The sequence below is a fragment of the Erinaceus europaeus genome, chromosome 17, assembly GCF_950295315.1.
Source record: "Erinaceus europaeus chromosome 17, mEriEur2.1, whole genome shotgun sequence".
NCBI lineage: Eukaryota > Metazoa > Chordata > Mammalia > Eulipotyphla > Erinaceidae > Erinaceus > Erinaceus europaeus.
Window position 1 is genome coordinate 61,377,095 of NC_080178.1, and position 16,120 is coordinate 61,393,214.

Genomic DNA, 16,120 nt, shown 5'->3' on the forward strand with positions numbered 1-16,120 from the left:
ATGCTGGTTCAAACTATCATCAAGTCTTCATCTGGTTTTTTATACTTTTCATTGGAAACTCTGCTTCTATAATAGTTCACAGTAATTCATTTCCCCCTCTCCCTCCAGGGTTATCGTTGGGGCTCAGTGCCAACACTACAAATCTAATGTTCCTGGCAGCCACTTTCTTTTTTTTTTTTTTCATTCTTCCCCCCCCCCCCATTTTATTGGCTAGGACAGAGAGAAATTGAGAGCGTGGGGGAGACAGTGAGGGAGAGAGAAAGATTTGACACCCACAGACCTGTTTTAACACTCATGAAGCATCCATCCCCACTGCAGGTAAAGAAAGAAGGCTCAAACCTGGGTCCTTGTGCCTGTTGATAGGTGCACTTAGCTGGGTGTGCCACTGCCTGTCCCCCCACAGTAATTTTCTGGAGCAGCTAAAAAGTGATTTTGAAAAAATAAAGAATACGTGTAACATCTTTAATAATTCAAATCCAGGAGTCGGGTGGTAGCGCAGCGGGTTAAGCACACTTGGCGCAAAGCGCAAAGTCCGGCCTAAAGATCCCGGTTCGAGCCCCTGGCTCCCCACCTGCAGAGAAGTCGGTTCACAAGCAGTGAAGCAGGTCTGCAGGTGTCTGTCTTTCTCTCCCCCTCTCTGTCTTCCCCTCCTCTCTCCATTTCTCTCTGTCCTATCCAACAACAATGACATCAATCATAATTACAACAATAAAACAACAAGGGCAACAAAAGGGACTAAATTATAATAAATAAATATTTAAAAAATTCAAATCCAATTGTAAAGAAAACAAAAGCAAAAATAGACCAATGGGAACTGCATCAAAATGAAAAGCTTTTGCATGACAAAGTGAATCACCACTATAATAAAGAGGACCCCCCCCCCCACACACACACACACAGAGTGGGAGAATATGTGTCATACATCAGATAGAGGACTGATAACCAAAATTCACAAAAGCACACCAAACTCACTGAAAATAATAAATAAATAAATAAAACATCAAGCAACCTACTGAAAAGTGGGGGGCTGGGTGGGGGGAATATGGGCAGAATCTTCTCCAAAAAAGAGATCCAAATGGCCAACAGGCATATGGGGAAAAATGCTCTATATCACTGATGGTCAGGGAAATGCAAATAAAAACAACAGTGAGATACTACTTTACATTTGTGAGAATGACATACATTAGAAAAGACAGAAACACCAACTGTTGGAGAGGCGGTGGGGGAGGGAGGGGAGGGCCTTTCCTACGTCGCTGGTGGGAATGTAAGTTGGTCCAACACATATGGAAAAATAGTCTGGAGATTCATCAGAACTCTAGAAAAAGACCTAACTTGGTGACCCATCAATTCCTGGGCATTTACCCAGGGAAAGCAAAATCACCTATCTGAAATGACCTATGCACACTAATGCTCATGGCAGCACAATTCGTAATTGAAACTTGGAAGCAACCCAGATGCCCAATGACAGGTGAATGGCAGGGCCAGGTTGTGGTGTACCTGGTTGATTGCACATGTTACAATGCATAAGGACCTGGGTTTGAGCCCCCAGTTCCCACCTGCAAGGGGAAAGCTTTGCAAGTGGTGGGGTAGTGTTGTAGGTGTCTTTCAGTCTCTCTCCCTCTCTATCACCCCTTCCCTCTCAATTTCTGACTGTCTCTGTTCAATAAACAAATAAAGATAATACAAAAAAATACCCAACCAAATGAATGGCTAAGGAAGTTGTGATACCTATATACAATGGAGTACTATGCAGCTACTAAAATGATAAAGTCTTCTCTTTTGCAATATCATGGTCAGAACTTGAAGGCATCATGTCGAGTGAAACAAACCAGAAAAAGAAAGACAGATCCTGAATGGTCTCACTTACTGGTAGAACTTAAGAACAAAGAATAGTAAGGGGGAGGGAAATATAAGGTAAAACTTAGACTGGGTGTGGTATGTTGTACCAAAGCAAAGGACTCTGGGGAAGGAGGGACAGGGACAGGAAGAAAGGGCATTAGGATCCTGTTGTGTGTCCTAGACAACAATCAAGAGCAGGTGAGAGCTAGTGCCTATGTGTTAAAGACTAGACTGTAAACTTTTAACCGACCAATAAAATTAAAGAGAAAGAGAGAGAAATGTCAAATTATCTCACATACAAGTGGAACTTAAGAAATGAGGACAGAGATGGAAAGTTTCACAAAGACAAACTTGGACTGGGTTTGGTATATTGCACGAAAGCAAAGCAATCTGGAAAAGGAGAGGGAGGCATGGAGCGGAGGGAACCCTGAGGACCTGGTGCATGATGCTTGGGGAGGTGAGAAATTATACCCAGTGTCAACTGCACTGTAAACGGTTAACGCCCCCCTCAATACAAAGAAAAGAAGAAAAAGAAAGGAAGGAAGGAAGGAAGGAAGGAAGGAAGGAAGGAAGGAAGGAAGGAAAAAAGGGAGAGAGAAGTCTTTTCCTGAAATTACTTGCTTCCTTTTATGTGCCAGGAGATAGCTCATCCAGTACAGCGTGGGCCACACGCTGCAGGAGGCTCTAGTTCAAGCATGGCCCTACAGGGGAGTCCAGTGAGAAGAACCAGTGAAACTCTGTAGGTGGTGGAGCGATGCTGTAGAGTCTCTTTTGTCTATTTCTGTCTATAATTTAAAGAATAAAAAAATTGCCCTGGAGACCACTTAGCACTAGCATTGAATATGCATCAGGTCCTGAAGCTGCATTTAGGGGAAAAAACAAACAAACAAACAAACAAAAAAAAGAAAAATGTTCACTTTTTACTGTAATCTTGACTTCATATGAGATACTCCATGGCTACCTCCTAGTCACTTGCCTAGCATTTGAACACAAGCTCCTTCTGACATAAGGGCCTTGTCCTGGCTGTGCCTGTAGGCTTAGTGTAGATACTGTTTCCTAGCTCACTGCATGGCTCATTCCCTGCCACCACCCATATTTTTGCTCAGTATTACATCCTTGATAAGGTTGATATGCAAATTTTATCTAAAGGCCCCCTCTCCCTTGTTTCCTATTTTAACACCTAATTAACATCTGTCCTCACATTTATTATAACCTAAAATAATTCTGTTCGTTGCTTGTCTCTTTTTATTAAGAGATAAGCTTAATGAGGCAGGGATTTTTTTAAATCTATTTAATAATGATCGACAAGACCATAGAATCAGAAGGGTACAATTACACACAGTTCCCATAACCAGAGTTCCATATCCCATTCCTTCCATTGGAAGCTTTCCTATTTTTTATCCCTCTGGGAGCATGGACCCAGGGTCATTATGGGGTACAGAAAGTGGAAAGTCTGGCTTCTGTAATTGCTTCTCCACTGGAAATGGGCTTTGGCAGGTGGATCCATATTCCTAGCCTGTTTCTATCTTTCCCTAGTGGGGTAGGGCTCTGGGGAGGTGAAGTTCCAGGATACATTGGTGAGGTCATGGCAGGGACTTTATATTGTTGTTGTTAATAGCTTTATTGAATTATATTTCACATACATACCATCACAGTTGAATGTATCACCGTTAAATAAATAATAGGGGGGACTCTCCTCTCCTCTACCCTATCTTGACTCTAATCTGCTTCCTGTCTCTATGAACTTGCTTATTCTGGACAATTTACATAAGTGGAACACACAATATTTGCCCTTTTCTGTCTAGTGTATTTATGAGGCAGAGGATTTGCCCTAGTCACAGGAACCTAACATACTAAGTCCCCAATGAACATTCTTTTAATATGCTCATCAGTTTTAATTTTTCTGGATCTCATTTCTAAGCTGTGTGGAAGTGCTTTATTACCATTCACTCACTTCTTAAAACACCGTCTGAGAATTTACAGTGTTTGGGGCATTGTATCAGTATGTGAAATTGTTACTGTCCCTGCTCTTAGGAAACCTAGTTTCTTCTCTGAGAAAGTCATTTTAGATTCTGTGCACTTTCAGAATGGAATCTATAGGACAATGAAGTATATAGTAGTAGGGGAATTTCTATAAAGCTAGTCAGAATATGTGATGCCTCACTGAGTAGCAGATCTCAAATTCATTGAACACTGCCTGCCCTTTTCAGTACCAGGGTCACACAGACATATATGTACATTGCAAACTACAGCATTCTCTAAAATACAAAGTAAATGCATTGTAATTTTTTACTTACCACTTTAAAAAATATTTATGTATTTATTATTGGATAGAGATAGAGAGAAATTAAGGGGAGGGGGGAAATCAAGAGGGAGAGACACCTGCAGCTCTACTTCACTTGTGAAACTTTGCCCCTGCAGCTGGGGACCAGGGGCTTGAACCTGGATCCTTGCACACTATAGCGAGTGTGCTTAACCAGGTATACCACCACCTGGCCCCTGATTTACTATCGCTATAGTACACGGGTTTCCCAACAAGTATGACACAACCCGAATTTTAAAATCAATATCAGCCATTACACTACATACTGTCAGATCCATTCTATGGTGTTATAAGCAGACCAACAAAAAAAGGTTATTTTCATCCAAAGTGTTGGGTATTTGAAAAGTATTAGTGAATAACACTGAAAACAAAGCATTTGCTTGACTCACTTGCCATACACAGTCCAGCACACACACAACATCAGACGGCAGTGACAGGAAGAGGGCAAGCGGGGCTCACCAGCCCTTGTAGGTCTTCAAACAACACTCGCGATTTCTACTTGAAGGCCTGTCTTTCTAAGCCTGTGCTTTCAAACCTTGGTCTGGACAGATCCCAAAAACTGAAGTAACAAATATTACTAAATTCTGTCATTTCCTCTAACAAAAAAGTGATTTTACTACTACTTCTGGTTGTGATGAAAGGTCCTATTGACTATTCAAATCCTCCGCCGAGTTATGGACGCAGTACTGAATGACTTCACTCCTCTTTCTCTGGCACTTTACACATGCCAGCACTTTCATCCGCCTCCGCTAACATGGCTTGTAAATTACTCAGGTGGGGCGTTTCAGCAGTGTGATTTGTTCACATCTCTGGAGATGGAGTGTAAATGAGACTGACTGAGAAGACAAGCCTCCCTTTGACAACTATATCTCTATGGATTGCTACAGCTATACCCCAAAAGGCCTTCAAAAGCTGGAACTATCTCTTAGATACAGTAACTGTTAGGAACCATAACAGCTAGTGGTTCTTTGGTTTGTGCTAAATGGAAATGCAGTGTGATAGAAATTAGAATGAAAAGTGATGGTGGTTAGACAAAAATGAAATACTCCCCATGAAAGAGAAAGAGATGAACCGTGTTTAAGAGCTAAAGCGCTAGAAATCTGCTAAGAGGCTAGGAGGCTTCTGAATGAACTCTGAAACCTAAGAACATCTGTTTATATTAAGTAAACTTGTCCTCCCCTTTTAAAACTGCCACAATGCCGAAGAAAAAGAAAACAAAATACCAGAGAACAAGATAACTGTTCCCAGTGGCTTTAGAGTGAGTAATGTGTGTGTGTGTGTGTGTGTGTGTGTGTGTGTGTGTGTGTGCGCGCGCGCGCGCACGCGCGCGCGCGTGTGTTGGGAATGGTCAGTGCAGTGTGGAACTATACCCCTGTAATATATTATATTCTTGTAAATCATTATTAAATTGTTAGTAACAATAGGGGAAAATAGAGTGGGTAACCTACTAGTTGTACATACATATATGTGTCACCTCTCAATTTGTAAAATGAGTCTAAAATCGTGGAATATACAAATTATGAGAAGGAATTATTAAGTGGTGTTAAACATAACGAACATTAGGGGCTCGGCACATTTGTAACTTCGGTTCAGCTGAGAACCAAAAAATAAAAAGTGTATCGGCAAGTAAAATTCAGTGTTCCACTATCACTATAGCTGCTTAATGGTCACTTGTAGTTCTCATGTATAAAGAACTGCATATGAAGGGTTAGCAATCTAAAGAAGCAGGTTGTGTGTAGAAATAAGAAAAAGTGAAAAGAGGTATTTACCTGGGCAATATTTTTGTTCAGAAGATAAACACCATAATCAAATTGCAGCTTCTCACCTCCTCTTGGGTATAGTGGGAACCTGGTAAAGGAAGAGAAAGATTAGAAGTTTCCACAATGTGACTAAAATAACTATCAATTGTTCGATACTACAGTTTCTTGGGTACAGCACCAACATCTGAGGATTTGAATTGTCATTTAGTGATAGTCAATGCAACCTATTATCTTATTGTTATACCATTAGTCAAATCAGAACAATGAATTCTTTCTTTTAAAGGAAACAGAGTGGACCATGCTACAAAAGAGAGAGAAACTCATCAATCCCAAAGAGTTGAGGTCACTGAACTTTATACTCACATATCATAAACTTGCCACTCTAAGACAACAATCCTAGAATGCTTTTCTCTTTAAAGACTTGGATCTGACATCTCAAATTCTACTTAACATGAGAGGAAGGTTATTGAATAAAATCTAACTGAAATGCAAATGTATACAACTTTTGCTTCTTTTATCAATAATAGCAATAAATCCATCAGAATATTATTCATGTAGCTAGCTAATTACTGATTTTGCCTCCAGGGTTATCCCTGGGGCTGCTCTACGAATCCACTGCTCCTGGAGACTATTTTTTCCATTCTGTTATTGTTGTTGGATAAGACAAAGAAATTGAGAGAGTAGGGGAAGACAAAAAGGGAGAGAAAAAGACCTGCAGACCTGTCTCACTGCTTGTGAAGTCCCCCACACCCCACCCGCAGATGGGGAGCTGGCTGCTTGGAACCAGGCTACTTGTTTGCTCACCAGGATCCTTGTTTGCTCTGGTTCTAGCACTGGTTCTAGCACTTTGGAACATGTGTGCTTAACCCAGTGCACTGCTGCCTGGTCCTCAGAATGTTACTTTTAGAACACAATGTACACAAGCCATTTTAATCTGACTAATTTAAACAACAAAGGCATGAGATCTGTGACCTTTTATAAAGATGATGAGTTTAAGTTCCATTTAGTATTCCTGAAACTGAAGGCAAAAATGTTAGAATGTACCTATATTCTGGTCATTTCCCCTGATTCTCAAGACAAAGAATGTCACTTAACCTCTGAAACCAATTGCCCAGTAAACAAATCACTAACACCTTAGGCAGAGTCAAGAAGAAAAGTTCATCTTCCTTATTTTTGCAATATGTGTTAGTCTCAGGGGTAAAATTACCTTACTGAAATGAGTAACAAGTGGCAATCACTGGATATTCTTAATTTCAACTGTATTTTAATTTTCTAAGGAAAAGAGATGCTCCATAAATATGATAAAAAAAAAAAAAACTTTACTAGTGGAAATAACTTCAGAAGTTTTGAGTTTTAGAAAGCTTCTGATTACAGGGTGTCCAAAGGTAAATTTATTGTGCTATATAAAAGGCACACTGAGGAGTGAGCAAGGTCATGAACTGTCTTTATTTTTGAAAGTGAAACACCAACTGCTTCCACCCACCAAGAAGGGATAGCTTTGTATTTACTGGTGAACTAAGAGTAAGTAAGATATATGGTTTGTTCTTAAATTAAAGTGCATAACTATGACTGCCAAGCAAATTCAGAATAAACAAAATATAACACCAGGCTTGTCTAGAGTGTCTGAGAATCACTCAAATTTGAATGGGAAAAGCCTAAGAAATTACCTAACTGCAAAACCATTATTTTGGAAGAATCTACTGGAGTACTAAAGAGCTGGCCCGTGGAACTGTTACTCTCTAAAACATCCTATGTAGACTACCGCAAAGTTCACCAAACAAATATCTCCTTTTCAAGAAATTATCTCAAATGGTAGTAGAGAAACTGAAATAAGCACACACTGAAATTCAGGTTCTCAATTCCTTTAAAAAACAAAAAACTCAAAGCAACCTTATTTTAAGTAAATCGGGACTTCTGTGTAAAAAGTGCAACAAGGTGTATATTCTGTTTTGATAAACAGACCTAAACCCTGAATGGAGTGAAAGGTTCAAGTTGGGCCATTGTAAGACAGATCAAATAAGAAGACAGAGTTCTCATTTTAAATTGCTTTCAAATTCTTTAGAGGGTGCCTCAAGTTGAACAATATAATTTATTATAACTATTACGCACATTCTTCTGACTTTGCAAAAAAAAAAAACCCATGGATTTATAGATCTATTAAGCAATCTAGAAAAATGAAATCCACTTTAAAGGGTAAAACCTATTACTGTCAGGCGATAAGCTAAGATTGCAATCAAGGAGATCTTATTTCAAAATAGAAAAATCACATTAGCAAACTGCAGACATTTAGATTAGATAAGAATTGGGCCATTCAAGAACATGAGAAAAATGTTCTCAGTACCACAAATAAGATCCAATAACTAACTGGAAGAAGACATATATACACATAGAATATTATACATACACTATAAAGTCTATTGCACTCTTAGAGAAAAGGCAATTAAAATACTAACGTTCCATTCCTTTTCAACTGAAATTAAATTCTATTTCCACATTGTTTGAGAAACTCATGCTCAGCCTGGTAAAAAATAAAGGAATTAGAAAACAATAACTATGCGAAGTACTTTAAAACAAAGTAATTGCCACATTAATAAAGAATTGTGACGTGATTACCAAATAGTGGATGTGATTCCAGACTGTACTAATAGAAAAAGAGCAGAAAATTACAGGCTGTGCTAGTGCCAACTACTCTGTACTGGGTTAGACTACACTAAGATTTATGCTAAATTCTGGGACTTAGTGTTTCTTTAAAAGTATATGGATAAATTAGAACCTTTGTCTAATAGGCCATGATTTTTTTTTTTTTTTGCCCAGGGTTATTGCTGGGGCTCTGTGTCTGCACCATGAATCCACTGCTCCTGGAGGCTATTTTTCCCCCTTTTGTTGCCCTTGTTGTTTTATCACTGTTGTAGTTATTACTATTGTTGTTATTGATGTCGTTGTTGGATAGGACAGAGAGAAATCGAGAGAGATGGAGAAGACAGACGGGGGAGAGAAAGACAGACACCTGCAGACCTGTCTCACTGCTTGTAAAGTGACTCCCCCGCATTTGGGGAGCCCAGGGCTCAAACTGGGATCCTTAAGCTAGTCCTTGAGCTTTGTGTCATATGCGCTTAATCCGCTGTGCTACCACCCAACCCCTATGTTTAAATGAAACAGAGCTGTCCAGTGTTTTTTGTTATTTAAAAGCAGTTGCCTTGTTTTGGTCACTTATGTAAGGGGAAAAATAGCAGTCTTAGGTCTTCAATTATAAATTCAGTACTTCTATTATTTCTGAGTCCTTTGCAGAAGAACAACTGGGATGATTTAGAAGAAAAGGTGACATAGTTTTCAGAGAAATGCTCAAAGAAATGAGAGGTGGCAATCCTAGATACAGGCAGTGATAGTAGACATGTCTGGCTCATATGTTCACATTAGGAAAGAGATAATTTATAAATTAAGAAATATTTTGAAAAATGAATAATCTGCACCCCCTTTTGTCGCCAGTGTTATCACTGGGGCTTGGTGACTGCCTTGCGAATCCATTTCTCCATTTTGTTGTTGTTGTTATTGGATAGGGCAGTGAAAAAATTGAAAGAGGAGGGGAAGACAAAGAAGAGGAGAGAAAGAATGACACCTGCAGACCTGCTTCAACACTTGTGAAGTGAACCTCCTGCAGGTGGGAAGCTGGGGCTGGGATCCTTATGCTGGTCTTGGCGGTCTTCACGCCAACTATACTTAACCACTGCGCTACTGTTCGGCCCCCAATAATCCCTATTTTCCCCCTCACAAGTTACAGGGTTTGTAGAAGAACCGGACATCTCAAGGATGGGTCAAGTACAAAAAGAAATGTTCCAGTTAAAGGAGAGAACGTAAGTAATGCCCTCATGCCTGGAGGAAGCATAATACTTCAATGAACTATAAGAAAGCCAGGGACCAGGCAGTGACGTACCTGGTCAAGTGTACACACTACACAAGGACTTGGGTTCAAGCCCCTGGTCCCCACCTGTAGGGGGAAGCATCACAAGTGGTGAAGCAGGGCTGCAGGTTTGTCTCTCCTCTCCTATCCTATCCTCTCAATTTCTCTCTGTCTCTATCCAATAATAAATAAATTAAGAAAAAAAAAAAAAAGAAAGAAAGCCGATCCACCTAAGCACTGCTCTGCTCTGGATTATGGTGGTGTGGGGGACTGAGCCTGGAACTATGGAGCCTCAGGCATGACAGTCTCTTTGCATAACCATTTTGCTATCTACCCCTGCACAGCTTTTTAAAATTTTTTTTATTGACTCCAAGGTTATTGCTGGGGCTCAGTGTTGGCGCTATGAATCCACTGCTTCTTGTGGCCATCCCCCCTCTTTTTCTTAATTAGGTAAGACAGAAAAATTAAGAGAGGAGGGGAGATAATGAGGGCGAAAAAGACAGACATCTGCAGACCTAATTCACTGGTCCCACTGTGGGTGGGGAGCAGGGGCTTGAACCTGGGTCCTTGTGTTTGGTACTACTGTGCGCTTAACCCGGTGTGCCACTTGTTAAGATAGAGACCTGGCCCTGTCTCTATCTCAAATTAAAGAAAAAAGGGTGCACTCTGGAGATCAGTGGAAATCACACAGATGCAATGACCTAATAAGCAAGAACATTTATTTATTTATTGAATTTTTTTGTTTATATTAATGAGTGGGAGAGAGAGAGCCCCAGAATACTGCTTAGCTCTGGCTGATGGTGGTTCTGGGGATTAAACCTGGACCCTTGGTGTTTCAGGCATGAAAGTCTTTTTGCATAATCATTATGCTGTCACCCCAGGCTAAACAAGAATATTTAAAGATTAAACTAGACATGGGAAAGCACAGAAGCTACACCTGTCCACACCCCATGATAAAGGAGGTATGTGACTGACTACAAAGGGTACAGGTAAGTGATTCTTTATAGAGACAGCCAGCCACTTTCCTTACAGCTGGTAGCTATCTACTGTATCTTCACACCACTGCTGTACACAGAGTGATAGAGTTAAGAGGTTGAAGATGTATGTATGTTAAAGTCATTGAAGAGGTGTTTCAGAAACCATTGAGGCAAGATTTTAAATGGATGTGTGGAGAGAGACAGTAATCAGAGGAGAACCAGGAAACCACAAATAACAATGGGGAATAAATTCACAGGCAGATGGAGACACACACTTCAACAGGAAAAAAAAAAATAAAGTGATTTTTTTTAACTTCCTCTTTTGAGGATAGAGGGAAGAGAGGGGAGGGGAGGGGAGAGGAGGGGAGAGGGGGGAGTAGAAGGAAGGAGAGGGGAGGGGAGGAGAGGGGGATCTAATAGAGTCTGTGTGCCAATCAAAAGAGGTTAATTTTGATATCACTATCAGTTTTTAGGAGAAATTGTGAAGTGAAAGATTTTTATCAGGTTATTTCTTTGCCAACATTAAATGTAGCTCTTTAAACAGAATTGTACTAAAAAGAGAATGGAATTTCAGGAAAATAGAGTTCCAGATAATTTTAGAAGGTCAAAAGTAATCCCTAATTTTCCCCTCACAAGTTACAGGGTTTATAGAACTCGTTAAAGAAATCAGTATCAATTTCCTTGTAGAAACCTAGTTTTTCCACACTCCTTTGGTAAGTGTTGAAAAATAGTACACAGGCAAATTTAAGTGAATAGAGCAAAAAGCAAAAACAGAGATCATGTCTTGACTAACAGTCAATTATGTGAAATAAAAATTCTGCCAAGTAAGTCACAATCACATTCCACAACATTAACAGCCACCCCTAATTTGTCTGGATTCTGCAGCACCTGTTTACCACTAAATCTGTGATCAAAAAAAAAAAATCTTTTACTTTTGGGGAGAGAGCAAACTGATTATGTAAAGAACTCTTCATGCCTGAGGCATCAAAGGCCCCAGTTTCAATCACAGTACCATCATAAGCCAGAGCTGAGCAGTGTAGTGCTCTGGAAAGAAAGAAAGAAAGAAAGAAAGAAAGAAAGAAAGAAAGAAAGAAAGAAAGAAAGAAAGAAAGAAAGAAAGGAGAGAGACAGGGAGGGAGGGAGGGAAAGGAAGAGAGGAAGGAAGGAGGAAGGAAAGAGAGAGACAGAGAGAGAGAAAGGAGGGAAGCAAGAAAGGCATATATATAGTCTCCAGGGTTACTGTTGGAGCTCAGTGCCTGCACTATAAATCCACTGCTCCTGGAGGCCATTTTTCCCATTTCGTTGCCCTTGTTGTTGTCGTCATCATTATTGTTGTCACTGCTGTTGTCCTTGTTGTAGGATAGGACAGAGAGAAATCAAGAGAGGAGGGGAGACACAGAAGGGAGCTGGCTTTGCGGCTCCAGACAGACTATGACCCACATAGTCAACGACTGCCACCTCTCCAGATTCAAAGGAGGTCTCGAAACTTTACATCAGGCTCAACCTGACGCTGTTGACTGGCTACGGAAGAAGGGCAAACGCTAGAAGAAGAAGAACAGAAGGGAGGAGACAAAGATAGATACCTGCAGACTTATTTCAATGCTTGTGAAAGGACCCCACCCCTGCAGGTGGGGAGCAGGGGGCTTGAACCGGAATTCTTAAACCGGACCTTGCACTTTGTGCCATGTGCGCTTAACCCTTTGCACTAACGCCCGACTCCCCCCCCATATATATATATTACAATTTAGTGTGCAAGGTGCATAAGCCTACTATATCTGGTGATGCCAGGAGATACTTCTATCTGCAACATGCATTAGGAAGAAAAAAATCTTTCACTAATTTAAGTATCTAAAGAAAGTACCATAATATGCATGTAATACAGGCTTACTATTGCACATAGTGGTAAATTTTCTATAGTGCTAGGGAAATAACAAATGCTCAACGTCCCCCTCATCATTATTGGTGGTGTTGAATGCCTTCATGATGAATCCATGGCTCCTGGTGGCCACTACATTTCTCCCCCCTTTTCTTTTATTTGATAAGAAAGAGAGAAATTGAGAAACAGAGAAGAGAGGAGAGGAGAGGAGAGGAGAGGAGAGGAGAAAGAGAGAGGAGAGAGATGAGAAAGAGAGAGAGAGAGCAGAGGATGAAAGCCCTGGTTCACCACTTGTGAAGCTTCCCTTCTGCAGGTGGGACTGGGAGTCTGGATCCTTGTGCATGGCTGTGTGTGTGTGTGTACAGGTGTGCTACATACTATACAGTTATAACACCTATTTCTATTTTCTAAGAGAAAGTGAGATGGGAAATGTAGGTGTAACAAGTTAAGGCTCTGAAATCTGAGAAGCAGACACTCAGATACCAGCTTTACTACTTGTAAGTAAATTGGACTGGTTACTATGTACCCAACTCTCTCTGATGGGATCTGTAGTCTTTCTGGAATTGCTGTGAGGATGAAATTAAACAAAAATCGGGACATGACACAGCTCCTAGGATCTGTAGGCATTCAGTGACTACTCTAGGCTTTACTTCCTCTTTCCCTCTCCCATACCTATCTGCAAACGCCACTAAAGGAGACACCACAGCTTATTCACTCTGCTGCCTCACGAAATCACAGCATTCTCATGCACCTGGAACTTTCTACCCTACATTTCAATTTTATTTCTTCTCGTCCCTAATCTGATTTCCTCTAGTAGAATGCACGTACGCTGTTGCTTCTTTTTAAAAACATGATATTGGAGAATGAACTCAGGGCCTTGCATATATGTGATACCATTGTTGAACAGACTACCTGGCCCATTTTTCATTCTTTATTTTAGGGTGATGGAAAAGGAGAGAGAGATGGAGGGGAAAAGGAAAGAAAGAGTGGGGGGTGGAGGTGGAGAGGGAAGACAGCACAGCACTATTCTACATACTTAGAGCTCCTTCAGGCGTCCATGCTGCCAAGGCCCAAAGCAGAAGCTAGCAAGGCATGCGCTACACTGGATAAGCTAGCTCCCAGTCATAGAATGCATGGTTCTTTGAGGACATAATACTAAGTTCAGAGTCTTATCCACAGTAAATAGGCAGAAAGTATCTGAAAATAAATTAATCAAATTAAAAAGTAAATTTAGGGGCTGGGGAAGACACTTAGTGGCTGATATTTGCATGTGGAGGCCCTGGGTTTAATCCCTAGCACTACATAGGAGTAACAAAATGAAAAATCAGCAGGGGCCGGGTGGTGGTACATCTGGTTAAGTGCATGTATTACCATTCACAAGGACCCAGGTTCAAGCCTCTGGTCCCCACCTGTAGGGGGAAGCTTCACAAGTAGTGAAACAGTGCTGCAGGTGTCTCTTTTTCTCTCCCTCCCTCTCAATTTCTCTCTGTTCTATCAGATAAAATCAAACAATAAATAAATAACAGGTGAAACTCTATGGATGGTGACGTGGTGCTGTGTACTCTCTCTCTCTCTCCCTTTGCCCCTCTCTAGATCACTCTCTTATAAAAGAGAATGCATTTAAAATTTATTGATTGACAAATACTGATCGACAAATATCTATACAATCGATTCAAAAATACCTTCACTATTTATTTTTCATTTAATAACTTTAATATACCTAGCCATCCAATTTTTAATTTTATAAAGCTATTTGAGTTCTGCTGGGCAGAGCTCCAGAGTAGTATTTGCTGTGGATCACTTAAAGTAGGTGCCCTCTTCCTCTAAAGGAAGGGCCCTGTAAGCATGGCCAAAACAACAATGATGCTACTGGGTTGTGGTCTCTGAATCTATTTTCTGTAGGCCCCACATTTAACATACATTGGCCAAACAATCCAAGCAACAGTCCTACAGGCATCATGTTCAATCACCATCTTGCCTAACACTCCTACTCCACTCCCTCCCCCACCCCAACTCTACCTCAGTGTGGTCTACTTGTTCCTCTGCTCTGTGTTCTCACAGAATTTAGCACACACTCCAACAGAGTATGTCCCATTGTACGCTGGTCTATTCTTCTGAGTCTCCCACATGGACCAAAACTATGTGTCTAAGTCTAAGACCACATCCAGTTCCTAGAGCACTGTGTCTGGATCATATTTACCGGGGGAGTGAGAGGACAGGGTGAATGTATGGATGGAGTGGTAAAGCTAGAATTTTACCCTGTGACTGTTTAACTACTATCCTGCGCTCTCAATTCAATACCAACAGTCCTCTTTATGTATTAATCCCATTTTTGTAAATTTGCATTGTTCTGAAACTATCATTTATTCAATTTTCTATAAGAACTGGTGGGATTTCTTCATCCTACAAGTCAGGTGTTCATGAATCAAATTACTACCAAACTCATGAATTGATTTGTCAAGTTGGCACCTTGAAGGCCACTAAACCTGGCTTTTATAGCATAATATTCTCGGTTTAGCATTAAGTTAGAAAGACTATCGACACCAATAACTATAGACCTTATTAAAGAAAGCCCAAACATTTAGTGTGTGTGTGTGTGTGTGTGTGTACACAACTTTGAGGACTGGTATAAAAGAAGTGGATTAAAGATTTGAAGATAAATCCACAAGATTTTGAAAAGTAAACTTAATTTCACTAAACTGATTGCTCAATAACTGTGTGCACACATCTTTTAACAACCTAAAGCTTTCAGGTTAATTTTAGATCACCTATCAAAGCTCAGACACTTGTACTTGCTTTCTGGATATCAAAACTCAAAATCATATGTGTAAGTAAAGTCAGCTTTCTAGAAAGAATATACTATTTAGAAATTCCATCTATGCAGAACATGTTTGAGAAAGACATTTATCAATCATACAACAGCAGAAGGAACCAATAGCCTCAACTTATCATTTTACCCAATTTCAGAACAGAAAAAGACAACGTAGAGGCCCCTATGTCATTCTGCTTCAAGTCTGATTTCTTAGGAGAAGTAGGAGATCCAAGATTCATCGATCTGACAGCCACTGATGCAAAATTGAGGCTGTCGTAATCCATCTACTTTAATTACTGACAAGTTTTCCTCATTTCTGACCAGTCATTTGGAGCTGACCTCTGACAGGTACTTACAAGTCATCGAAATCTCATTTTATTTTATAGCCTCATATTTGTTATTGGGCTAATCTTTACCTGTTCTACATCACACAACAGCTTAAATATTTGAATGGCCCCACAATAAATTTCCATGGTCCCCCTGGGTCAGTCAGATGTTAGCTGTTAAGTAAAGCTAAAAGGATCTATGCTTCATAAATTTCCTTCAGGGTCCACATTTGCTCTCACAGACAAGGCTTTCAAGCCCAAACATCTTTATAGCTATGTGCAGTGATTTATTAACTCCTCCTTGTTTTT

General features: G+C 40.3%; 1 protein-coding gene across 1 annotated transcript in view; it reads right to left on the reverse strand.

Annotated features, from left to right (window-relative positions):
• Window positions 1-16,120, reverse strand: part of UVRAG (UV radiation resistance associated) — a 304,494-nt gene that overhangs the window by 75,031 nt on the left and 213,343 nt on the right. The window contains exon 13 of the mRNA XM_007520229.3: window positions 5,932-6,010. Coding sequence (XP_007520291.1) covers window positions 5,932-6,010 — 79 coding nt within the window. The remainder of the gene's footprint in view (window positions 1-5,931; window positions 6,011-16,120) is intronic.